Source organism: Saccopteryx bilineata, chromosome 2 (genome assembly GCF_036850765.1).
Source record: "Saccopteryx bilineata isolate mSacBil1 chromosome 2, mSacBil1_pri_phased_curated, whole genome shotgun sequence".
Taxonomy (NCBI): Eukaryota; Metazoa; Chordata; class Mammalia; order Chiroptera; family Emballonuridae; genus Saccopteryx; species Saccopteryx bilineata.
The window spans coordinates 351,258,027-351,285,156 of record NC_089491.1 but is presented as its reverse complement, the minus strand read 5'-3'; the positions used below and the strand labels follow the sequence as shown (position 1 = coordinate 351,285,156).

The following is a 27,130-nucleotide window of genomic DNA, read 5'->3' as shown; positions in this document are numbered from 1 at the left end:
AAATAAATCATAAAAATCCCTAGAGAAAAACTGGAACAATGATAAGTCTTTCACAAAACAAATCTGCCAAAACACATAAATTTTAAAAATTATATAAAAAAAAAAAAAAAAAAACCAAACCCACTGTAAACTATAACAATAACAATAAAAACTATAGTTTCAGCCTGACTGGGCAGTGGTGCAGTGGACAGAGCGTGAAACTGGGATGTGGAGGACCCAGGTACGAGACCCCGAGCTTACCAGCTTGAGCGCGGGCTCATCTGGTTTGAGCAAAGCTCACCAGCTTGGACCCAAGGTCGCTGGCTCGAGCAAGGGGTTACTCGGTCTGCTGAAGGCCGGTGGTCAAGGCACATATGAGAAAGCAGTCAATGAACAACTAAGGTGTCGCAACAAAAAACTGATGATCGATACTTCTCATCTCTCCGTTCCTGTCTGTTTGTCCCTATCTATCTCTCTGACTCTCTCTGTCTCTGTAAAAAAACAAAAAAAAAAAAAAAGAAAAGAAAAACAAAAAAACTATAGTTTCACTAGTAATCAAAGAAATGTAAAATAAGTGAGATCTTTTTTTATCAATCAAATTTCAGTGATGCCAGTGATGGTGAGAATACAGCAATCTAGGCACTCTCAGTTACTAATGAAAACAGTTACACTACCATTATCTTCCTGGAAGAAAAACTGGCAATACTCATTAAATACCTCAACATCTCCCGGCCAGGGCACACAGGAGAAGCGCCCATTTGCTTCTCCACCCCTCCGCCGCGCTTTCCTCTCTGTCTCTCTCTTCCCCTCCCGCAGCCAAGGCCCCATTGGAGCAAAGATGGCCCGGGCGCTGGGGATGGCTCTGTGGCCTCTGCCCCAGGCGCTAGAGTGGCTCTAGTCGCAACATGGCGACGCCCAGGATGGGCAGAGCATCGCCCCCTGGTGGGCAGAGCGTGGTCGGGCGCATGCGGGAGTCTATCTGACTGTCTCTCCCTGTTTCCAGCTTCAGAAAAATGAAAAGAAAAAAAAAAAAATACCTCAACATCATCATACTCTTTTACTTAGTAACTGCCTCCTAGAACTTTAAGGAAATAACCCAAAAACCATCTGAAGATACACGTGTGAGTACCGGTGTATATATTTACATAATAAGGTTTTTTAGCTAAGCATTTCTCCAAAATTGGAAAATTTACATGAAGAAAGGATCCATTAAGAAAGTCATGATTGGTCCATATGATGGACTTCTGCAGTCCACTGAAAATTATACTGTATTAGAATATTTGATATGAGAAAATGCTCATCATATATTGCTAAGTTCTTTAAAATTGCAAAATATGTATGTCAATTTAAAGAAGGAACAAAGAATGTTAATAGTATATTTGATATCTCTGAAATGCAATTACATTTTTTCCTTTTTTCTGTGTTTTCCAAGCTTCTATATTGAACATCTATTATTCTAGTAAATAAAAGTTTTCACAATGTAATTCTTTCTAAAATTTCCTGATAAAATTTCAAACTATTAAACTATAATTACTTCAAAATGAAACTCTATGTACTTTACACTACAAGAAAGTGCCCATCTTAGAAACACCTTCTTTCCAATTAAAAGAAAATTACCTTCATCCCCAAAGTGGAACAGACCAAGTCAATGATAGCACTAAGCTGGTTGCTATGAAAGTACATAGCGACCAATAACAACATCTCCCCAAAAGAAGCAGAAACGCCTGAAGTACTGTTGAAAAAGAAAAGAAAATATGAATTTCCAAGCAGAGGGTAAGAAAAATTTTCTCAGCTAACTGAAACAAAGGAAGTCATCTTACCTCTCAAAATAAGCTTCTTCTTTTATCATCCAACTTAGCCACACCACCATGAGCTGCTCCTGTTCAGGGGTACTATATAAAATACACCAGAATGTCACTGGTTTAACACATACATACTAGCAAAAGAGTAAGAAAGCATTCTGAAATTATTTTTGGTAGAAATTATTTTTCCCTTCCCCATTTTGAAATATTCATTCAAATTAATACCTTGTTCAACTGACCACTGTCACTGAGATAGGAAATAGTTCTCGAAATGAAAAATAAGGACTTATGCTTTTCTTCAAGACTGTAAATAGTTGGCCCTGCCCAGTGGGCTCAGTGGATAGAGTGCCAGCCTGGCGAGTGGATGTCCCAGGTTTGACCCCCAGTCAGAGTACACATGAGAAGCAACCATCTGCTTCTCTCCCTCCCTCCTCCCTTTCTCCCTTCTCCCCTCTTGCAGCCAGTGACTCTGTTGGTTTGAGTGTCAGCCTCAAGCACTGGGTATATAGTACTTCCCCATGTATAAGACGCTCACATATAAGACGCACCTTAATTTTGGGGCCTGAAATTTGAAAATAAATGTATTATATAATGTTACTGAACTCAAGTTTTATTCATCATAAAATTCATTCAACTCCTCATCACTGTCAAAACTCCCATCCATTAGCTTGTCTTCATCTGTGTCTGATAACGAATCACTGTCTTCATATATTGCCTCGTCCTCAGTTCCACTATGGCATTTGAAATGTCACAATCACTGTATAAGATGCATCCAGTTTTTAGACCCCAAAGTTTTCCGAAAAGGGTGTGTCTTATACAGGGGGAAATACAGTATCTCGATTGATCCGAGAGCTTAGGCCCCAGATGGGGTTGCCTAGTTTGGATCCCAGTTGAGGAGCACGCGGGAGTCTGTATCTCTATCTCCCCTCCTCTCACTTAAAAGAAAGCAACGTCTCTAGTAAGGTACCTGACGAGTGTAGAAAAGGCCAGCAGCATGCAAAAGGAAAGTGAGACAAAGCGAACCCCGGCGGGGGTAGCAGGAGGACGGCTTGTCATCAACTGCAGCAATTGTTCGGCTTCTTCCTCAGTTGGTCTAAGAAGGAACACATTATTACACATTACTTTTTTTAGTTGAGGAAAGGAGAAAGAAAAAGGGACCTCCCAACACTTTAACCATTCAGATACAAATTTTAAGCTATGTAATAATGCCTCGCTATTTATAAAATCTTTAACATCTTAAGTTGTCAAAAGCAAAACTGTTGAGTTTACAACCAGTGTTCTTGCTCAGACACAAATACAGGTATTGCTCATTTTGCACGAAGGTGTGGAAGCCTAAAAATATCCATTCAGCTGAAACTACGCATTGCAATCTTTAAAATCAATACGGAATATTTCATCTGTTCCATGACTTAAATTTTTTTCTCAAAACATTAAAACTTTGTCAGTTATAATGCAGAGGGAAATAAAAATATAGTAAAACTAATGTTTATATAACAGTCTATTTTGAAAATATTAGACTCATTGGGAATAAAAATGTTTTCATTGTAAAAAAAAAAAAAACACTATCAATAGTCGTTTGAGCCTGACCAGGTGGACAGAGCATCAACCTGAGATGCTGAGGACCCAGGTTTGAAACACCAACGTCCCCAGCTTGAGCACAGGCTCATCCAGCTTGAGCGATAGGCTCACCAACTTGAGCGCATGGTCTCTGGCTTGAGCGTGGGATCATACACATGACCCTATGGTTGCTGGCTTGAGCCCAAAGGTTGCTGGCCTGAACAAGGGATCATTGGCTCAGCTGGAGACCTGAGGTCAAGGCACATATGAGAAAGTAATCAATAAATAATTAAAGTGCCACAACCACAAGTTGATGCTTCTCATCTGTCTATCTGTCTCTCTCTCAAAAAAACCAAAAAAACTCTGAAAGCCTGTCTTCTTCTCATTGTATAACTTACAGTACAAAGTGAATGCCTTTTCTAAGCATTGATAAACCATCATATCCCCTAAGTTTGTATCAGCTTCCAGAATTTTACGCTTTGTGCTTTCAGTCTTGAAATATCTGAGAGTTCTTTTATGAAGGTTTTTGCCAGCATTACTTCCTCCGAAACGTCTTCATCCTTTTTGTCACAATGACTTTCCTCATTTATGTTGACAAGTTCATCTCTACTAAGTTCATCTAGTTACATATCTAGGCTCTCTCAAATCGCAACAGTGCCAACATTCTCATAAATCAGCTATTTTTTTTTTTTTTTTTTGTATTTTTCTGAAGCTGGAAATGAGGAGAGACAGTCAGACAGACTCCCGCATGCGCCCGACCTGGATCCACCCAGAACGCCCACCAGGGGCGGATGCTCTGCCCACCAGGGGGCGTCGCTCTGCCGAGACCAGAGCCACTCTAGCGCCTGGGGCAGAGGCCAAGGAGCCATCCCCAGCACCCGGGCCATCTTTGCTCCAATGGAGCCTTGGTTGCGGGAGAGGAAGAGAGAGACAGAGAGGAAGGAGGGGGGGGGGTGGAGAAGCAAATGGGCGCTTCTCCTATGTGCCCTGGCCGGGAATCGAACCCAGGTCCCCCGCACGCCAGGCCGACACTCTACCGCTGAGCCAACCGGCCAGGGCCAATCAGCTATTTCTTCTACTTACATTTGGTTCAAATACCAGTCCCAGCATTATCACTTTCTGTTTCTTTGCTTCACTTTCGTTTGTTTGTTGTTGTTTTTTAGAAAGGAGAGAGAGAGAGACAGAGAGAGAGAGGAGAGAAAGACCAAGAGAGAGAGAAGGGGGAGGAGCAGGAAGCATCAACTCCCATATGTGCCTTGACCAGGCTAGCCCAGGGTTTCGAACCAGCGACCTCAGCATTTCCAGGTCGACGCTTTATCTACTGCGCCACCACAGGTCAGGCCGCTTCACTTTCATTTTTATGGCTAATTCCCTTTTCAGTTAATTATTTTTGTAAAATGTCACATGGATTTATCACTGAGAGATGAGACAATACAATTACCCATTTTGCTGTCTATTCATAAACTGATAATAGATGTAACTGGCCACTGATTGTGACGTGCATGTTAATTTACACAGTGATCTGTGGCTTAACGAGCTCTCAGCAAAGTTGGTACTTATACAATTACCACAATTATATGGTTAATGTATTGTGGTAACTGATACATTACATGTTGAGGAAGTGTCAATATTTAACTAAACACGGGTAACTGAAATTCATACATATCAAAGACATACAAAGTGAGGACTGTGTAAAAAAGTTGAGGACATTCTTTAAAAAGATATAGTGCACTGTCCCAATAATGAACTTTGTGTTTAATAACCATATCATATCAATTATAAACAATTTATGATCTTGCCTGACTGGGCGGTGGCGCAGTGGATAGAGCATCGGACTGGGATGCTGAGGACCCAGGTTCGAGACCCCAAGGTCGCCAGCTTGAGCGAGGGCTCATCTGGTTTGAGCAAAATCTCACCAGCTTGAGCCCAAGGTCGCTGGCTCGAGCAAGGGGTTACTCAGTCTGCGGAAGGCCCGCGGTCAGGGCACATATGGGAGAGCAGTCGATGAACAATTAAGGTGTTGCAATGCACAACAAAAAAACTAATGATTGATGCTTCTCATCTCTCCGTTCCTGTCTGTCTGTCCCTGTCTATCCCTCTCTCTGACTCTCTCTCTGTCTCTGTAAAATAAAATAAAATAAACAAAAAAAACCAATTTATGATCTTAGCTATAATAGGAAACATAGGAGAGATTTCCTTCAACTAGCTGCACCGGCTAGGTAAAGAATCTCTCACAGATCATTCATTACACTCAGGTTAAGCCACGGTGAAATCAAAGGTTTCTTAAACTGCTTTGGTCCATTCTATATAAACATAATTATATTTACAATCACACCAAAATAGATAGATACATCCCAGGTAGGGATATCTGCCTTAGGTCTTCATTCTTCATATAAGCCAGCCCACTAACCTAAACCCAATAGAAAACCTAAATCCTCAGAATAAAAGGCCATTGGCTCACTTTCTTGGGATTAGAAACAAGAAAGTAAAATGATAAAAAGGTAAATATCAAATTATTGAATACTTGAGTCCAGCGATCCCCATCAAAGCACAGTACAGACGTAAGAGTGCACTGGCTTTCACAACATGCTCTTCTTTCAGCCCCGAATACACAGACACATTGGGCTCGATCTCCACATCAGCTTCTTCCACAATGCGGGTACTTCTTACTGTGGGAAGAATGCCCATCAACTCCAGAAGAAGCTGCCTTCTCATTTGCCAAAGGACAGAACTACTGGTCTCTCTTTTTCTCTGTAAGAAATATGAACCACAGAAAGAAGAAAGCATGGAGCACTTAGTAAGAAAATGGTAGCTCACACAAAGCTCCCCAGTTAAACACTTGAAATTGACCCATTTAGGGAGATTGTCATAAAGACAGAATCTCATTTTAACCAATCGAGCATACTCAAAATTTACTGGTTCATTTTAAGAATAGTCAACTTACCCTAATTTGGATTGGTTGTACAGAAAATACTAAAATCATTACAATTTGAGTTGTAAAGTATCATTTATATGGTACTTCAAATACATAATAACTAATGAAGACGTATGTGGTATTGTAGAAAGTGCTCATATTTTAGAGACATTAGATCAGGGGTCTCAAACTTGCGGCCTGCGGGCCGCATGCGGCCCGCCGAACAATTTTGTGCGGCCCGCAGACTAATCCACGAAAACTAGTCTGCGGGCCGCACAAAATTGTTCGGCAGGCCGTGAGTTTGAGACTCCTGCAGTTCTACTAATTAAGTACTTTTAGGTGTACTAGTTATCTTGTCTGAACCCAAATTTCCTTAATAACAAGGAAATTAATATTTTATTAACAATATTTAACTTCCAGGGCTGTTGTAAATTAAGAGTTTATAAGTTTATCACCTGCACAGTTTTTCAGGCACAGATAGTATCTTAGCCATCTCTTACTCGGAAGGACCTATTGTTGTGCCTGACATACAACAAGCACTCACTATCTGTTTAATAGAAGAATGAATGAACAAACAGATAATACATATGAAAGCAGTTCTAAACTGTAAAGGACTAGGCCAGTGGTTCTCAAAGTGTGTGCCAGGGCACACTGGCACACCTTAGAAGATTTCCAGGTGTGCCCTATGGTGTTCCAGAGAAATATGTGCCTGTTGGGGATGAAAAACCCAACAAGGTTTCTGGAGTTTAGATTTTTGGGGGGACAGAGGTGTGGGGAATTGGCTGTAAGCTGACAGTCTGCCCAACCCCCCACCTCACTTGCCTGATTAGGTTGCAAAAGGCTGTTAAGCTGTGGTGCTGGATTGTTTACACTACCCCCCATGTTCCCCGGAAAGACTGGAGGCAAGTTTCTTCTATCCTTTGTTTGGTGAAAAGTTAAGATGGTAAGTATGGTGGGGGTTCTGGATTGATGATTAAACATAAGAAATTGTCTCTTGAAGCCTTTTGGATTTCTATAAAAGAAGAATATGTGGCAATATCTAAAAAAGCTTTGAACATTTTACTACAATTTTCAACATCCTATTTATGTAAATTAGGATTTTCTACCCTCAACACAATTAAGAGTAAAAAGAGAAGAATTCTTCAATGTATTAATGAGGAAATGAGAGTTTGCCTTTCAAATATATGCCCAAACATTGAAGAAATCACTAGGACACATCAGGCTCATGTTTCTCATAAACACAAGAATGAAAAAAACACATTTGAACCAGGGCCTGCTGAATTTACTAAATCTTACTAAGAATGTATCTATATATATAAAAAGATAACTTTTTTGTTGTTTATTTTTTTGTATTTTACTGAAGTTGGAAACGGGAAGGCAGTCAGACAGACTCCCGCATGCACCCGACCAGGATCCACCTGGCATGCCCACCAGGGGACGATGCTCTGCCCATCAGAGGCGTTGCTCTGTTGCAACCAGAGCCATTCTAGCGCCTGAGGCAGAGGCCACAGAGCCATCCTCAGCGCCCAAGCCAACTTTGCTCCAATGGAGCATTGGCTGTGGGAGGGGAAGAGAGAGACAGAGAGGAAGGAGAGGGGGAGGGGTGGAGAAGCAGATGGGCACTTCTCCTGTGTGCTCTGGCCGGGAATCGAACCTGGGACTCCTGCACGCCAGGCCAATGCTCTACCACTGAGCCAACCGGCCAGGGCCTTGTTTTTTTTTTTGTAACCTCTCTTTTATACAAATTCTAAAAACCATAACTCAAAAAATGTAACATAAAAATGTTTTTTAATGTCAGAATAAATTTAATTTTTTTGTATTTATTTCATTTAATTACCATAAAAGCATGCTTTATATTTTTTTCTTTAATATCTGACTTAATTATTATAACATATTTCTCAGAAATTTGTATATAGTGCACCTACAATTATTTGTAGGATTTTAATTGCGCCCCTACTTCAAAAAGTTTGAGAACCACTGGACTAGGCAAATGTTAGCTATTACTTTTATAGTGTTTCCACATAAATGATAAACCTGCTCTAATAATAACATTAAGTTCAAATGAGAATTTATTGCACATAAAGGACAGTAAATAGAAGATAAGCATAGAAAGTGCTTTAGCATGCTGAATGACATATAGAAAGTACACAATAAATGTTAACTTCCTTTTAAAAAGCAAAGCTTAAAACTTTTTCAAATGGGCTAAAAATAAAGCAGAACATGGATACAGAACTTATGTGATAACCTAATGCAGCAGTTCTCATGAGTCTAACCTGGAACCCTGGAGATTCTCACACATTTTCAGGGAGTCCAAAAGGTCAAGAATATGTCCTCAGTAATACTAAGACATTATCAGCCATTTTTACTATTGTTTTTTCACAATGGTACAGTGCAGTTTTCCAAAGGCTTCTTTAAGCCAAACATTAAAGATTTGCAAAAAATGTAAAATACCACCACTCTTCTCACTATATATTTTTTTGTTTTAGAAATACGGCTATTTTTCATTAAAAATATGTTATGTTCACACTTAGGATTATTATTACTTTTACACCTGATCTTAGCCAAAAAGCCAAGAATCAATGGATGGTTATTATTTTTAAATAAATTAATATTTCAACTATTTCAGTCACTTCTAATATGGTAAATATCAATAGATACAAGTACACAGGCCCTGGCCGGTTGGCTCAGTGGTAGAGCATCGGCCTGGCGTGCAGGAGTCATGGGTTCGATTCCCGGCCAGGGCACACAGGAGAAGCACCCATCTACTTCTCCACCTCTCCCCCTCTCCTTCCTCTCTGTCTCTCTCTTCCCCTCCTGCAGCCAAGGCTCCACTGGAGCAAAAGTTGGCCCGGGCACTGAGGATGGCTCTGTGGCCTCTGCCTCAGGCGCTAGAGTGGCCCTGGTTGCAACAGAGCATCGCCTCAGATGGGCAGAGCATTGTCCCCTGGTGGGCGTGCCGGGTGGATCCTGGTCGGGTGCATGCGGGAGTCTGTCTGACTGCGTTCCCGTTTCCAACTTCAGAAAAATAAAAAAATAAAAAAGTACATAAGGGAAGGTAAACTATTTTAGTTCTGTTACAAATTTAAGTCATCCAAGCCCCTGGATGGTTACCCCTATTGGGTAACCACAATAATTTTTTTTTTTTTTACTGTTAGGAGGGTCCTGAGGCTAAGAAGTTTGAGAACTATTGGTCTGATGACATCATTCTAAAAGTGTTTCTTCTCATCACTTCTTGGCATTTTGGCTAAGATCAAGTGTAGTATCTGTTCTTATTAGTTTTATAAAAGTGTTTCTCCCTCTTTTCTTAATTGCCAAAATATCCTGATCCTTAACCTATATCAGATATTTGTCCCTCACCTGCTGTCCATTTCGGATAAAAGTTCCAAACCAAGTCCGGACTTTTGCATTTGTTCCAAGAAGCAAACCACTAACAAAACAAACCAAGTCAGTCACTCCATCTTCACTAACTTCATTTTTAGTGTGATCCAATGTCAAAGCTACTCCAAGGCCAGGCAAGTGACATTCTTCCACCTAACACAGCAAAGAAAACAAATTGAACTCAGTATCCTATGGAAAAAGGCCAGGATGCTTCAGAATCTAAAGCCTCTAAAGTTTAGAACAGCAGTAGTCAACCTGGTCCCTACTGCCCACTAGTGGGCATTCCAGCTTTCATGGTGGGCGGTACCGGAGCAACCAAAGTATAAATAAAAAGATAGATGTAACTATAGTAAGTTGTTTTATAAAAATTTATTCTGCCAAACTTAGCAAAAATCCGACATAACGTACTTGGTACGAAATTATTATTATATGCTTTAACTTGCTGTAATTCTGCTTTAAAGTAAAGTTACTTCCCTACTTTATAAATCACCATTATTGTGAAACCGGTGGGTGGTTGGAAAATTTTACCACTAACAGAGATCCAAAAGTGGGCAGTATATATAAAAAGGTTGACTACCCCTGGTACCCAGAGAATAAGGTAATGTATTCAGTATATAATTATCATTTTCTACAAGATTCTAAAACCATCTTGAAAAAAGTTCTAGATCATAATATAAAGCCTTATGTTTCTTAAAATTAAGATCTCTTACCACCATGCCTCGGACCTTGAGGGCCTGAGAAGGATTCATTTTACATAAGAAGCGTAAGGCATCTGTCCTGCGCCTTCCTCCAACACTTTCTTCATCTTGTCGCTCTCCATTTTTGATCAGGCCCCTACAAACTGAACATTGAATACCCTTTATTACTTAAAAAAATTTTTTTCAGCCTTCAGAATCAAAAATGCATGCAGCTTAGACACTACAGAAAAAAGATTAGGGAACTTGAAAGCATAGCAATAGAAACTAGTCAAAATAAAACAAAGACTAAAAGAAACTTAAAACATTCATGGTGACCTGTGGGACAATATCAAAATAGTTAAACATACTTGTAATTAGAGTCCCAAAAAGAAAAAAGGAATAGAAGACAAAAATATTACTGCTCACAAAAAATTAGGGGATATTTCAAAATGAAGTGATAAAAAAAGAAGCATTTGATTTTTTTTATTAAATAAGAGCATCAGAAAATGATAAGTCAGATAAAATTGTTTGATTATGCAAATGAGATGCAAAACCAACTTTTTTTTTCAGATACAGAGAGAGAGAGTCAGAGAGACGGACAGACAGGGACAGAAAGACAGGAACAGAGAGATGAGAAGCATCAATCATTAGTTTTTCATTACGCATTGCAACACCTTGCTTTTCGATTGCTCTCTCATATGTGCCTTGACTGTGGGCCCTCAGCAGACTGAGTAACCCCTTGCTCGAGCCAGCGACCTTGGGTCCAAGCTGGTGAGCTCTTTGCTCAAACCAGATGAGCCCACACTCAAGCTAGTGCCCGCAGGGTCTCGAACCTGGGTCCTCGGTATCCCAGTCCAACGCTCTATCCACTGCACCACCGCCTGGTCAGGCGATCCCCTAATTTTTGTTAGCAGTGTATTTACAAATTTGATGAAAACTATACACCCAGAAACTCAATAAACTACAAGCAGGATAAATACAAAAAAATCATAACCAGATACATCATAATCAAATTTCTGAAAACCAGTAATTGAAAAGAAAACCATAAAAGTAGAAAGAAGAAATAAAGTAGCCAGAAGGGAAAAAAAACATGTACACAAGAATAGAGATAAAAATTACCACAGAGAATAGAATGACAACTTGAAAGAGCTAAAAGAGCCTGACCAGGTGGTGGCATAATAGATAAAGTGTCAGCCTGGTATGCTGAGGACCCAAGTTCAAAACTCCAAGGTCACCAGCTTGAGCACAGGCTCATCTGGCTTGAGCACAGGTTCACCAGCTTGAGTGCAGGCTCTCTGGCTTTAACATGGGATTGTAGATATGGCCCCATGGTCACTGGCTTGAGCCCAGGGGAGCTGTTCTGAGCAAGGGGTCACTGGTTCAGCTGGAGCCCAGTCAAGGTACATGAAAGCAATCAACTAAGGTGCCGCAACTATAAGTTTATGCTTCTCATCTCTCTCCTGTCTATCCCCCCCCCTCTCTGTTTCTTTTGCTAAGAGAGAGAGAGAAAGAACTAAAAGAAAATGTCATCTTACTATTTTATACCCAATGGCCTGACCAGGTAGTGGTGCAGTAGATAGAGCCGTGATGGCAAACCTTTTTATAAAAACCACCCACTTCTGCAGTGCTGGTCAACCTGGTCCCTCCTGCCCACTAGTGGAGTTCCAGCTTTCATGGTGGGCCGATGGCGGCGCCATCCGCTACCACCCACCATGAAAGCTGGAAGCCCACTAGTGGGCAGGAGGGACCAGGTTGACCAGCACTGCAAAAGTGGGTGGTTTTTATGAAAAGGTTCGCCATCACAGGGATAGCGCGTCAAACTGGGAAGCAGAGGACCCAGGTTCAAAACCCCAAGGTCGCTAGCTTGACTATGGGCTCATCTGGCTTGAGCATGGGCTCACCAGCTTGAGTGTGGGGTGGTTGGCTTAAGAGTGGGATCATAGACATGACCCCATGGTCACTGGCTTGAGCCCAAAGGTCGCTGACTTGAATTGCAAGGTCACTGGCTTGAGCCCAAAGGTCGCTGGCTTAAAGCCCAAGGTCACTGGCTCAAGCAAGGAGTCACTCACTCTGCTGTAGCCCCCCCAATCAAGGCACAAATGAGAAAGCAATCAGTGAATAACTAAGGTACCACAGAAAGAACTGATGCTTCTCATCTCTCTCCCTTCCTGTCTGTCTGTCCCTATCTGTCTCTCTCTCTGTCTCTCTCTGTCTCTGTCACACACACACAAAAAGTGAAATTAAATTAAAAAAATAAAAACTGGGGAAACTTGTTACCAGCAAACCTTAACTATAAGACATGTTTTAAAAAAAGTTCTTCAAGCTAAAAAACGGGGGGGGGGGGATTTTACCAGATGGAAATGTGGAGCTATAAAATAGGAATAAAGAGCACCATAGAATGGTAAATGTGAATAAAGAAAAAATGTTTTTCTGTTGTGTTTTATTTTTACTTACAGTTTTTAGTGAGAAGAGGGGAGATAGTGAGGCAGACTTCCACATGCGCCTCTGACTGGGATCCACCTGGCAACCCCATCTGGGGTTGATGCTCAAATACCAAGCTATTTTTAGTACCTGAGGCTGATATGCTCCAACAGAGCCATCCTCAGCACCCCAGGCCATGCTCGAGCCAATCAAGCCACTGGCTGCAGAAGAGGAGGAGAAAGGGCAGAGGAGAGGCAGATGGCCGCTTCTCCTGTGTGCCCTGACTGAGGATTGAACCCAGGACACCCATACGCCAGGCAAATGCTCTATCCACTGAGCCACTGGTCAGAAACCCACTGTGTTTTTAAAGTCTTTATAATACAATTAACTGTTCATAGCAAAAGTAGTAAAAATGTACTATGAGATTTATAACACATGTAGTAGTAAAATCTATAACAATGGCACAAAGGACAGGAGGGATAAAGAAGTATATTACATTATATGTGAAGAGGTATAAAATCATTTGAAAGTAGACTGCCACAAGTTAAATTTTTATTTATTTATTTTAGAGAGAGAGGAAGGGAAGAGAGAAGAAAGAGATAGGAACATCAATCTGTTCCTGTATGTGCCCTGACCAGGGATCAAACCGGCAAATTTTGTGCTTGGGCCTACACTCTGTCAACTGAATTATCTGGCCAGGACAGGCACAAGTTAAAGATGAATACTATAAATCCTATGAACATAAATAAATAAATGCAAAGAAAAAATGAAACAAAAAAGTATAGTTAATAAGACAGTGGTGAGATAAAATGGAATTGTAAGAAATTTCAATCCAAATAAAGGAAAAGAGAGAAAACAGAATAAGAAACAGCAAGATGACACATTTCAATCTAACCACCATGATAATCACATCAAATAATTAAAAAGGTAGAAAGTGCCACTAAACTTTCTTCAAAAAGACCTACCTGTCTGGCCCTGGCCGGTTGGCTCAGTGGTAGAGTGTCGGCCTGGCGTGCAGGAGTCCCAGGTTCGATTCCCGGCCAGGGCACACAGGAGAAGCGCCCATCTGCTTCTCCACCCCTCCCCCTCTCCTTCCTCTCTGTCTCTCTCTTTCCCTCCCGCAGCCGCCGAGGCTCCACTGGAGCAAAGTTGGCCCGGGCGCTGAGGATGGCTCTATGGCCTCTGCCTCAGGCGCTAGAATGGCTCTGGTTGCAACAGAGCAATGCCTCAGATGGGCAGAGCATCGCCCCCTGGCGGGCATGCTGGGTGGATCCCGGTCGGGCGCATGCGGGAGTCTGTCTGACTGCCTCCCGTTTCCAACTTCAGAAAAATACCAAAAACAAAACAAAACAAACACAAAAACAAAAGACCTACCTGTTTATAAAAAAACCCACCTACCAAAAACCCAACTTATATATAAAGACACAGATCAAAAATTTTAAACTGGAAAAAAATATAGACCTTGCAATACTAATTGCAAGAAAGCTGATATGGCTATATTAATATCAGATAAAGTAGACTTTTTTTAAATTTATTTATTGATTTTGGAGAGAGAGGAAAGGAGAAAGAGACAGAAACATCAATATGTTCCTGTATGTACTCTGACCAGAAATTGAACCCACAACCTTTGCATATCGCAACAATGCTAACCAACCAAGTTATATGGTCAGGGCCAGATAGCCTTTAAAACAGTGGTAGTCAACCTGGTCCCTACCGCCCACTAGTGAGCGTTCCAGCTTTCATGGTGGGAGGTAGCAGAGCAACCAAAGTATAAATAAAAAGATAGATTTAACTATAGTAAGTTGTTTTATAGATTTATTCTGCCAAACTTAGCGAAAATCTGACATAAAGTACTTGGTAAGTAATTATTATTATATGCTTTAACTTGCTGTTAACTCTGCTTTATAAATTTTATAAAGTAAAGTTACTTCCCTACTTTATAAATCACCATTACTACGGAACCAGTGGGCGTTTAGAAAATTTTACTACTAATAGAGATACAAAAGTGGGCAGTAGGTATAAAAAGGTTGACTACCCCTGCTTTAAAAGACGGAATATTACCAGGGATAAAAAAGGACATGTCATAATGAAAAAGAAAAAGGCTTGACCCAGGCTGGGTGACTAGATAGATATAGCATCCTCCCAGCACATCGATGTCATGGGTTTGATCCTCAGTTGGGGCACATACAAGAAACAACCAATGGTGCACAACTAAATAGAACTTAACAAGTTCATAATTTTCCCTCTTTCTCTCTCTCTCTCATCCCCTCTTTCCCTCTACTCCTTCCACTCTCTCTCTCTCAAATTAATGAAAAAAAATTTATTTATTTATTATTTTTATTTTTTTAATTTTTTTTTTACATAGACAGAGTGAGTCAGAGAGAGGGATAGACAGGGACAGATAGGAACGGAGAGAGATAAGCAGCATCAATCATTAGTTTTTCATTGCGACACCTTAGTTGCTCATTGATTGCTTTCTCATATGTGCCTTGACCGTGGGCCTTCAGCCGACTGAGTAACCCCTTGCTCAAGCCAGTGACCTTGGGTCCAAGCTGGTGAGCTTTGCTCAAACTGATGAGCCCACACTCAAGCTGGCGACCTCGGGGTCTCGAACCTGGGTTCTCCGCATCCCAGTTCGACACTCTATCCACTGAGCCACTGCCTGGTCAGGCAATGAAAAAACTATAAAAAAATAAAATAAAAGAAACCCTAACCTGTGGTGGCACAATGGATACTGTCAACCTGGAATGCTGAGGTCGCCGGTTTGAAACCCCAGGCCTGCCCAGTCAAGGCACACACAAAAAGCAGCTACTACGAGTTGATGTTTCCTACCCCCCATCTCTCTCTGTCTCTCCTCTTTCTAAAATCAATAAAGTCCTTTTTTTTATTAGATTTTACTTATTCATTTTAGAGAGAAAAGAGAGAGAAGGGGGAGGAACAGGAAGCATCAACTCCTATAATAAGTAAAATCAAAAAAAAAAAAGAGGGCCCTGGCCGGTTGGCTCAGTGGTAGAGCGTCGGCCTGGCGTGCAGAAGTCCCAGGTTCAATTCCCGGCCAGGGCACACAGGAGAAGCGCCCATCTGCTTCTCCACCCCTCCCCCTCTCCTTCCTCTCTGTCTCTCTCTTCCCCTCCCGCAGCGAGGCTCCATTGGAGCAAAGATGGCCCGGGCACTGGGGATGGCTCCTTGACCTCTGCCCCAGGCGCTAGAGTGGCTCTGGTCGCAACAGAGCGACGCCCCGGAGGGGCAGAGCATCGCCCCTGGTGGGCGTGCCGGGTGGATCCCGGTCAGGCGCATGCGGGAGTCTGTCTGACTGTCTCTCCCCGTTTCCAGCTTCAGAAAAATACAAAAAAAAAAAAAAAAAAAAAAAGGAAAAGAAAAAGGCTCAATTCATCAAAAAGATGTAATGGCCCAGGCCGGTTGGCTCAGCGGGAGAGCATCAGCCCAGCGTGTTAAAGATCCGGTTCAATTCCTGGCCAGAGCACAAAGGACAAGAGCCCATATGCTTCTCCACCCTTCCTCCCCCCCCTTTCTCTTTATCTCTCTCTTCCCCTCCCATAGCCAAGGCTCCATTGGAGCAAAGTTAGCCCGGGCACTGAGGATGGCTCCACAGCCTCTGGTTCAGGTTCTAGAATGGCTCTGATTGTAGCAGAGCAACACCCCAGAGGGGCCAAGCATTGCCCCCGGTGGACATGCTGGGTGGACCCCAGTGGGGCGCATGCGGGAGTCTGTCTCTCCAACTCCTCACTTCTCAGTTCAGAAAAATACAAAAAAAAAAAAATATATATATATAACAATCCAAAATGTACATGGGCCCAATAACAGCTTCAAAGTACATGAAACAAAAACAGACAAACTGAAAGAAGAAATACACAAATTCACAATTATGTCTGGAGATAACAACACCGTTCTTTCAGTTACTGATAGAACAAGAAGACAGAAAATCAGCAAGGACACAGCTTCCAAAGGGCTTTTACATATCATGAGATAGTCAATAAATCTCAGAAATATAAGGGAAATATTATCAACACCTCCATTTTACAGATGAGAAGTTAAGTATCCTGATGGAAATCACACAAAAAGTGATAACACCAGAAATTAGGACCCCAAGATCCAGTGTTTTTTCCTCCTTGGCTCCCACTTTGCAAATTACCATGCTCAGTAAGTGTTTTTATTTTTAAATCACTCAGACCCAAACAATAATCTTCAATTACTAGTAGTTTGAAATAGATGTGAAAATTTCAGTTAATTTTTCTCAATTTCTACCCTACACTTTTCTGGAAACTGATAGCAAGCAATAAGGACAAAGAACATTGACTGCTCTCTGGCTATTTCACAGATACACTGTATGTCTTCTCTCCCCTTTGCTCCCTGAGCATCGTGGTTATATCTTCTAATTTTTTAGTGTGTTTTACTATGCTATTAGAGCACAGGTGACTAAGGGCATAAAAAGTTTTCTTGCTATATACTCACTATACTTAAATTTTTCATCTCAAAACAATTTTAAAATCTCTAAACTGAATTTTCATATAATTAGTACTTACTAATAAACTTTCAAAAACAAAATCTCAAATGAAACCTCAAAAAGTTTCTTCTTAGCTCAAAATTCGTCCTTACATGCCCAAGTAAATTTTTTCAATATCCCGTTTAAAAAATATATTTACCTTCATTGAAACTATCAGGAACATTGGCCACCAACAGACACAAGAACCAGGAACCATTCCTAACATGTAGCAGGGCTTCAGCTACATCAACTATAGGAAGCAGGGAAGGGAGCTCTATGAGAAAATAAAAGCAATGTTATTACAAAGAACTGGTATTTCACTGTATTATATATACATTAAACATCTTTTGACATTTCAATGATGTCATTTAAAATCAATTAAGGCATTTTCTTTTAATAGTCTAGACCTCAATTGTCCAGCAGGACAGTCACTAACCACATGTCGCTATTTAAATTTAATTGAATTAAAAATAGTTCAGTTTCTCAGTCACATTAGTCACATTTCAAGTAACCCATAACTGTATTAGCACAACATAGAACATTGCGTCACTGCAGAGCTGGTCAAAGAGTTATTTCCATTAAAATCTTCTTTGCATATTTATGCCTTTTATTTATTTATTTATTGATTTTTTTACAGAGACAGAGAGAGAGTCAGAGAGAGGGATAAATAGGGATAGACAGACAAGAACGGAGAGAGATGAGAAGCATCAATCATCAGTTTTTCGTTGTGACTCCTTAGCTGTTCATTGACTGCTCTCTCATATGTGCCTTGACCGTGGGCCTTCAGCAGACCGAGTAATCGCTTGCTCATGCCAGCGACCTTGAGTCCAAGCTGTTGAGCTTTTTGCTCAAGCCAGATGAGCCCATGCTCAAGCTGGCGACCTCGGGGTCTCGAACTTGGGTCCTCTGCATCCCAGTCTGACGCTCTATCCACTGCGCCACCGCCTGGTCAGGCTATGCCTTTTATTTTTAACAATAGTATGTATACTACCTTATTAGTGAAGTCAAGTAGTCCACTGTGTGCAAATATAATACTGGGGAATAACGATTTTTACAAACAAAATTTTGAGCCATAGCTGGATAGCTCAGATGGTTAAAGCATCCTCCCAAAGTGTTTGCTGGTTTGATTCCTAGTCAGAGCACATACAGGAACAGATCAATGTTCCTATCTCTCTCTCTCTTTCTCACTCTCTCGCTAAAATCAATAAATAAATGTTTTTAAAAATAAATAAGTAAGGCCTGACCTGTGGTGGCGCAGTGGATAAAGCACTGACCTGGAACGCTGAGGTCGCCAGTTCAAAACCCTGGGCTTGGCCCTGGCCGGTTGGCTCAGCGGTAGAGCATCGGCCTGGTGTGCGGGGGACCCGGGTTCGATTCCCAGCCAGGGCACACAGGAGAAGCGCCCATTTGCTTCTCCACCCCCCCACCCCCTCCTTCCTCTCTGTCTCTCTCTTCCCCTCCCGCAGCCAAGGCTCCATTGGAGCAAAGATGGCCTGGGCGCTGGGGTGGCTCCTTGGCCTCTGCCCCAGGTGCTAGAGTGGCTCTGGTAGCCGCAGAGCGACGCCCCGGAGGGGCAGAGCATCACCCCCTGGTGGGCAGAGCGTCGCCCCTGGTGGGCGTGCCGGGTGGATCCCGGTCGGGCGCATGCGGGAGTCTGTCTGACTGTCTCTCCCCGTTTCCAGCTTCAGAAGAAAAAAAAAAAAAAAAAAAAACCCTGGGCTTGCCTGGTCAAGGCACATATGGGAGTTGATGCTTCCTGCTCCTCCCCCTCCACTCTCTTTCTTTCATTCTCTCTCTCTCCTCTCTATAAAAAAATGAATAAATAAAATCTAAAAAAAAAAAAATTTTTTTTAAATAAATAAGTAAAATGAAATCCTAAAAAAGGAAGTTAAAAAAAAGAGACCAGGACTCTTTGGGTGTTCAGGCAGAACTGGCTTTACTTGCAGGCATGGTCCCATCACCAGCCAGCACAGGGAGTTTGACTTACTCCGTGTTAAGCCTGAGCCAGGTCTCACACTCATTAGACAATCTGGTACCCCCGGACTTCCTGAGTCCCATGCTGGTGCCAGGCCCAGTGCAGACATCTGCTCTACACAGAGCTGTAATTCCAAACCACTGGGGACCCACGATCTGCCAGCCTCAGCCTCCCCAGGAGCTGGAATTACAGGTGCGCAGCCACCGAGTGAAACTGCTCTCCATCTTTAAATCTAATCAGAATATCTATTATCAGACTACTTCTAATTCCATCAGTCAAAGTTAATCATCTGAAATATGATATTTTATTTGGCTTGGCCGCTTGGGTCAGTGGTACAGTGTCAACCTCGCATGTGTAAGTCCCAGGTTCAATTCCTGTTCAGGGCACACAATAGAAGCAACTATATGCTTTTCCACCCCTCCCCTTTTACTCCATCCCCCTCACCCCCCAGCCATGGCTCATTAGAGGAAGTTGGCCCCAGGCACTGTGAATGGCACCATGGCCTCACCTCAGGTTGCCGAACAATGGAGCAACAGCCCCAGATGGGCAGAGTATCGCCCTGTAGGGGGCTTGCCAGGTAAATCCTGGTCGGGGTGCATGCGAGAGTCTGTCTCTCTGCCTCCCTGCCTCTCCCTTAATAATTAAATATTTTATTTTAAACCCCCTATGGGTATTGTTTTAACTTTTAACAAAACTGAGATTATATTCTATGTACCATTTTGCCCTTTACATTTTTTATTTTAATATACCGTGAACATTTTCCAAAATCATTAAAATTTCTTCAAATACACCATTTTAATGGCTGTGTAATATTCCATACTATGGAATATTATTTATTTATTTTTAAGAGAGACAGAGACAGAGAGAGGGACAGACAGGGCCAGACAGACAGGAAGGGAGAGAGATGAGAAGTATTAACTCATAGTTGTGTCACTTTAGTTGTTCATTGATTGCTTTCTCGTATGTGCCTTGACCAGAGGGCTCCAGCTGAGCCAGTGATCTCTTGCTCAAGCCAGCAACCTTGGGCTCAAGCCAGCAACCACAGGGTCATGCCCATCATCCCACACTCAAGTCAGTGAGCCCACGCTCAAGCTGGATAAACCTGGGCTCACACTGGTGACCTTGGGGTCTCAAACCTGGGGTCCAGACCGACGCTCTATCCACTGCACCACCACCTGGTCAGGTTGAAATATAATTTATTTAATCACTGACCTACTATTGGTCTTTTTTGATTTAAGCCTTAAGGTACATGCCAGGTTTATAAGTTATACAGTATCATTTAACAAAAAAACTATTTCTGGAATGTTTCTTAGCACTCATTACAGTACCTGCTTGTAAAATACAAAGTACATCTGCAGCTTCCTCCAAATAGACTGGACTCTCAAATAGCTCAGATGACTTGAAAAAAAATTCTCCACTGGATTCAGAAACCTCAATAAAAGAAAAAGAAAGACAAGATTAACTCTATTAATTTCAGTTAATTAATTAAATCCTTTACTAATTTTGTAATTATTTGTTAAATTTACACATCATCTTTTTTTTTAATGTTATAGCTACTATGCTTTTTTTTTATTTTTTTTAATTATTTATTCATTTTAGAGAGGAGAGGGAGAGACAGAGAGAGAGAGGAGAGAGAGAAGGGGGGCAGGAGCTGGAAGCATCAACTCCCATATGTGCCTTGACCAGGCAAGCCCAGGGTTTCGAACCGGCGACCTCAGCATTTCCAGATCGACGCTTTATTCACTGTGCCACCACAGGTCAGGTGACACAGCATTATCTCTTAATATGTCATTAATATATTGCATCAGAATATGCAAGATTCCATAAATTTTTAACCAATTTAACTGACTACCAGTCACATTAATTATTAATCAGATCTCTATATACTATCCTCATAAGTTGTAGCAGGAAATAATATAAAAAAACTATAAACCTAAAGCAGTATAACAAATATAAATTAATGATCAATACCAAATGAACTGCGAGAAAAACAGAGAGAATATTTAGGTCAACAAAAGTACCTACTAACTTTTTTGAAATTTTCGTAGTTTCATCAACACATTTCCCACATACTTTTTTTTAAAGAGTTTATTCAATATTTTTTTCCAGAGAGGAGAGAGAGAGAAAGAGAAAGGGAAGTAGGGAGAGAGAGAGAGAGAGAGAGAGAAGGGGGGAGGAGCAGGAAGTATCAACTCCCATATGTGCCCTGACCAGGCAAGCCCAGGGTTTCAAACCAGCGACCTCAGTATTCCAGGTCGACGCTTTATTTACTGTGCCACCACAGGTCAGGCAACACATTTCTCATATACTAAAAAGTGCTGAACTGAAATACTGGAAATAACCTGTAAGATAAAAATCACTTATTTACTTAGAGCCATCAAATGAGGTATTGAGAAAAAGATATAGGAAAAATATTAGTTGAAATTAAAGACTTTCAATACATTTAAAAATAAGTAGAAATAATTGTAATAGAAAGAAATTTTTTAAAGATTTGTAACATAGCTTAAAAACTATCTAAAAGTGATGAACCCTGCACCTTTTACCAAGTATTTTCTTTGAAAACAGAATTAGTTTTTTTCTCCACAATTTATAAAACTACACTTTTATTTATTATAAATTTACTGACCTTGAAATTTTAATAACTTTTCCTCTAAAATTCTAAAACTAATCTCAATTAAGTCTTATTATAAAGATCCAATTTAGTTAATTATATAATAGACCCCTCACATTAAAAAATTTAAAATTTAGAGTATCAATTAACCATAATTACTCAAAGGCCCATGACCTAAAATAATCTATTGTTTTGCTGACATGAGAAGTTGAAAAGCCTTCTTTACTTTACAGAAGCAATTCAGTCATCTAGTGAGTGAGGTTAACCAATGACCCTACATCCAGTTCAGCTTTGATACTCCCTACTCACTATTGTATTAAGAGGTAATTAATGCTCATTCATGTCTGAAGGAACTGTGTACATTTTTTTAGTTATATATCACTTCTCCCCCACCCAGGAAGTTAGAAGCGGGGAGGTAGACAAATAGACTCCTGCATGTGCCTGACCAGATCCACCCAGAATGCCCACCAGGGGGCAATGCTCTGCCAATCTGGGATGTTGCCCAATGCAGCGGGAGCCATTCTAGCGACTGAGGCAGAGGCCATGGAGCCATCCTCAGCGCCTGGGCCAACTTTGCTCCAATGGAGCCTTGGCTGCGGGAGGGAAGAGATAGAGAGGAAGGAGAGGGGGAGGGGTGGAGAAGCAGATGGGCACTTCTCCTGTGTGCCCTGACCGGGATCGAACCTGGGACTCCTGCACGCCAGGCCAACACTCTACCACTGAGCCAACCGGCCAGGGCCTATATCACAACAATTTTATCCTATAAAGGTAATCTTACGGGTCTAACTATTAAGAAGCCACTGTAGTGCTCACTTCAGCAGCACATATACTAAAATTGGAAGGATACAAAGAAGATTAGCATGGCCCCTGCGCAAGGATGACACGCAAATTCGTGAAGCGTTCCATATTTTTTTTTAAAAAAAAAAAAGGAAGCCACTGTATAAACTCCATACAGAAAAAACTCCTATGCTGGAGGATATAGAGTAGGCATAAATGAGAGAAAAATTGATATGAAAAAGAAAGCCTTGAGACATGCATTTAACATCCTTTCAGGACTTTGAAAGGAAAACACATAATGAAAAGAAATATATGTGTAGAAGAGGATGTATACTGTATACCGCCTGTGTTCTTGTCTCTGTTTCTACCTTCTATATGTAGACATCAAATCATGCATATTTTTTAAAAGTTTATTTTATTTTTATTTATTCATTTTAGAGACGAGAGAGAGAGAGAGAGAGAGAGAGAAGGGGGAAGGAGCAGGAAGCATCAACTCCCATATATGCCTTGACCAGGCAAGCCCAGGGTTTCGAACCAGTGACCTCAGCATTCCAGGTCACGCTTTATCCACTGTACCAACACAGGTCAGGCTAATAATGCATATTTTGAACTGTGATTAAAATAAATGTACCTTGTTCATAATTGCTAATAGTTCACTAAGCACAAGACGCAGTCGACGAGGTGAATCACTGTGTTCAAACTCTAATGTAAGTCCATGCTGAAGCTGTGATACCAGGATGCTCTCGCCAGTGCCTCCTCCAAGTTTATGCCTAATAAAGAACAAACATGCAAAACAACAATTATGAGAACAGTGGCACAGACATTAGTAGAGAAGTTATTTTTAATTGAAATAACCTACAAAAGAATGAATTTTTTTATTACATTCCATGAATGTTTTACTTCTGAAATATTACTTAGTTTCTCTACCTATTCAGGAAATCACAACTGAAGTAGATTCCATCACAAATGATAGTTAACACCCACTTTCAAGTCCTGGTCCGGTTAATTAGAGTATTGTCCCAGAACGCCAAGGTTGCAGGTTTGATCCACGGTTAGGGCATGTACAAGAATCAACCAATGAGCCTGACCTGTGTTGGTGCAGTGGATAAAGTGTCAACCTGGAAACGCTGAGGTTGCCGGTTCAAAACCCTGGGCTTGCCTGGTCAAGGCACATATGGGAGTTGATGCTTTCTGCTCCTCCCCCCTTCTCTCCTCACTCTCTCTCCTCTCTATAATGAATAAATAAAATTTAAAAAAAAAAAAAGAAGAATCAACCAATGAATGCATAAATACCGATGAGTGGAACAACAAATCAATGTCTCTCTCTCATCCTTCCTCTCTCTCTAAAATCAATAAATTAAAAAAATTTTTGGTTTAGCCTGACTAGGTGGTGGCGCAGTGGATAAAGCGTCAAACTGGGACACAGAGGACCGAGGTACAAAATCCCAAGGTCGCTGGCTTGAGCACAGGCTTATCTGGCTTGAGCACGGGCTCACCAGCTTGAGCATGGGGTCTCTGGCTTGAGCCGCAAGGTCATAGACATGACCCCCTGGTCGCTGGCTTGAGCCCAAGGTCACTGGCTTGAGCATGGGGTAACCTGCTCTGCTGTAGCATCCCCGGTCAAAGCACATATGAGAAAGCAATCAATGAACAGCTAAAGAGCCACAACAAAGAACTGATGTTTCTCATCTCTCTCCCTTCCTGTCTGTCTGTCCCTATCTGTCCCTCTATCTCTGTCACAAAAAAAAAAAAATGTTTTAAACCAAACTAACAACAACAAAAAAAATAACCCACTTTTCATTAACAACAGTGGTTCTCTATTGGATTCACAATGACCAGGGAAGAACAAAGTATCTCCCCAGAATTTTGGGGAATCAATGTAAGCTTTAAAAAACCTCCCAGGTACATGGTCAGGTGGTGGCATAGTAGATAGAATATCAGACTGGGACACGAAGGACCCGGGTTCGAAACCCCAAGGTCGCCAGCTTGAGCGCAGGCTCATCTGGTTTGAGCAAGGCTTACCAATTTGAACCCAAGGTCTCTGGCTTGAGCAAGGGGTCACTATAGCCCCCTGGTCAAGGCACATATGAGAAAGCAATCAATGAACAACTAAGCTACCACAATGAAGAGTTGATGCTTCCCATCTCTCTCTCTCTCTCTTTCCCTTCTTGTCTGTCTGTCCCTCTCTCTGGCTCTCTCACCAAAAAAATAAATAAAATAAAAAAACCTCCCAGGTGACCTGACCACTGGTGGTGCAGTGGATAGATCATCGATCTGGGTCACTGTGGTCCCAGGTTTGAAACCCTGAAGGTTGCTGGCTTGAGCACGGGCTCGCCAGTACAGACTCACCAGCTTATACACAGGATCATCAACATGATCCAAAGGTTACCGGCTTGAAGCCTAAGGAAACTGGCTTGAGTCCAAGGTCGCTGGCTTGAGCAAGGGTTCACTAGCTCAGGTTGAGCACCCCCAACCACCCAAGGCACATATGAGAAACAATCAATGAACAACTAAAGTGGCTCAACTATGAGTGGATGTTTCTCATCTCTCTCCCTTCCTGTCTCCCTTCCTCCCTTCCTGTCTCTCTCTCTCTCTCAAAAAAAAATAAATAAATAAGTCTCCCAAAATTCCTTCTGCTCTAGGGAAACTTACTCTACACATTTCCACCAAGAGTAACTGGCCTAATCGGTTTAGCCTGAATACAACAGCATATATTTCTAAACTTCTCTATACAACATTTTATAATATGAAATTTAAAATAATTTTAACTATAAATAGAAGAAAACGAAGTAAAATGCTCTCCAAAGTTTAGACTCTCAATGTTCTCTCTTATGGTGGAATATATCCAATAAAAAGCCCCAAAAAGCTCCAAAAAATATTTGATTCCTTCTTTGGGAAATCCCAATCCACATATATAACATAACATTACCTAAGCTGCTGTTCTTTGCTGGCATCCTGTTCCAACGCATGAAAGTCCACAGACAACAATGCAACAATGGAATTAACAGCTTCCACTCCAGAGAGAAGGCGAAGGATGAGTTTTTTATCCTGGGCCCAGCTTTGGCTCTGGTCAGCAGGAGCACAAAGTGCCATCCGCACCAGGCAGGGCAGGAGAAGTCTTAATTCTGGATCACTTAAAGATGCCAAACGAACAACATCCACCTTCTGCATTGCCTCAAAAGCAAAAGGGCTGACAAACTGAAGGCTTGTACACTCAGTCATTGTCAGTGTTGATCCTAATGACAAAAAAAAAAAAGAAAAAAGAAAGGTTGTAACTCCCACATATGAACCTTTTTTTTAAATACCCTGAAGAACGTGCTTTATCTTTAATATGCTCCTATGTTGACAAAGGGTTCCCAAAACATTAAAGGTTCCCTGTTTCTACTGCCATCTGGAAAAATGGGAAAGAAAACAGGGTAATAAATGTCTCTTCTAGCCTTAGAGATTTTCTGTTCTAATACTCTTATTTTGCAAAGAAGGAATATGAAGCATGAGATTAAGGAACAAGCTCATAGTAATATTACTAGTTAGTGACCAAAGCCAAGGCTGAATATTCATTACTATATCCCAGTCCAAGCTTTCTCCATGACACCAGTCACGAGTGTCACAAACATAAAATAAAATGAATGGCATAATTAAGAATGTTCCTCTTCTGTACCTCTTTAGTTTCACATGCCTACCCAACATATGTAAACAATGTTAGGCTTCTCTTTCCACACTCCAAGAGTTCGCATTGGTAAATCGCCTCAGTTGCCAAAAGCAATGTCAGATTCAAACTCTGGATGCCTTAAGACTATCCTACGTACCCTAGGTAAAAAACAAAACAAAACAGCTGTGGAGGTGCGACTAGGTATGGGAGAAAGCTGAGTCCCACTTGGGCACCTCTGTCCTCCGGAGTATTCAGAGACAAAAAAAAAAAAAAAAAAAAAGGACGGGTCAGCAAGCCAATGCCGTCATGGGTAACAGTCATGAACAGAAACGCTACTTTGCTTTTAACAGGGGGTGCGTCGATGGAGCAGAGGTTCCTGTGTATGCACAGGTCTCGCCCCTGGTGCAACGAGAACCAGTCAGTCCCTCTGGCTGAGAAAAGTCGGGCACACAGCCGACAAGAGCCTGGGAACGCGCTAATGCCTGAGTAGCGGAAGCCTCATACCTTAAATTCTCCCCTACAACCTCCCGGGACCCCACTCGGAATTCGCGTCCTAGCGGCGGGACGCGGTAGAAATAGAGAGCGCGGTGCGAAGTTGGGCCTAGGCGATAATCTGGATTCCGCGACCCTAGCTGTGCCCTGAGTAGACCTGGGCACCACGAAGCCTGACGCAGGGACCAGTCGGGTCAGCGGTGCGATGGGGGCTGGATGGGGTCACCGCACAAAGGCAGAACCCGGACTGAAGGGAGTAGAAAGCGGAGGAGAGTGTTTCCACCCGCATCCAGCACCTTCATTCATCCCCAGAGTCTGGCTCCCGTCGGCCACCGTACTGGACTGGAAGGAAGAGCGGCTGCAAAAGGAAACCCGGAGGCGGCGCTGCCCCCGC

The 27,130-nt window shown here is 41.8% G+C and overlaps 1 protein-coding gene, 1 non-coding gene and 1 pseudogene across 3 annotated transcripts in view; 2 read left to right on the top strand and 1 right to left on the bottom strand.

Moving 5' to 3' along the window:
* The window catches only part of INTS2 (integrator complex subunit 2), a 64,288-nt gene extending 37,191 nt beyond the window's left edge, over nt 1-27,097 (bottom strand). For both annotated transcript variants that reach the window (XM_066262735.1, XM_066262736.1), the window contains exons 1-11: nt 27,033-27,097; nt 25,525-25,831; nt 23,227-23,365; nt 20,536-20,638; nt 17,393-17,506; nt 10,341-10,471; nt 9,610-9,783; nt 5,863-6,089; nt 2,749-2,874; nt 1,800-1,871; nt 1,597-1,711 (exon numbers count right to left, since the gene is read on the bottom strand). In XM_066262735.1, coding sequence (XP_066118832.1) covers nt 1,597-1,711; nt 1,800-1,871; nt 2,749-2,874; nt 5,863-6,089; nt 9,610-9,783; nt 10,341-10,471; nt 17,393-17,506; nt 20,536-20,638; nt 23,227-23,365; nt 25,525-25,831; nt 27,033-27,042 — 1,518 coding nt within the window. In that variant the 5' untranslated portion in view covers nt 27,043-27,097. The remainder of the gene's footprint in view (nt 1-1,596; nt 1,712-1,799; nt 1,872-2,748; nt 2,875-5,862; nt 6,090-9,609; nt 9,784-10,340; nt 10,472-17,392; nt 17,507-20,535; nt 20,639-23,226; nt 23,366-25,524; nt 25,832-27,032) is intronic.
* LOC136327705 (U2 spliceosomal RNA) lies at nt 9,477-9,589 on the top strand (annotated as a pseudogene).
* LOC136327863 (U6 spliceosomal RNA) lies at nt 22,624-22,730 on the top strand. Its single transcript, XR_010729923.1, has one exon. It is a non-coding gene; the product is annotated as a U6 spliceosomal RNA (small nuclear RNA).
* Nucleotides 27,098-27,130: the final 33 nt, after the last annotated feature.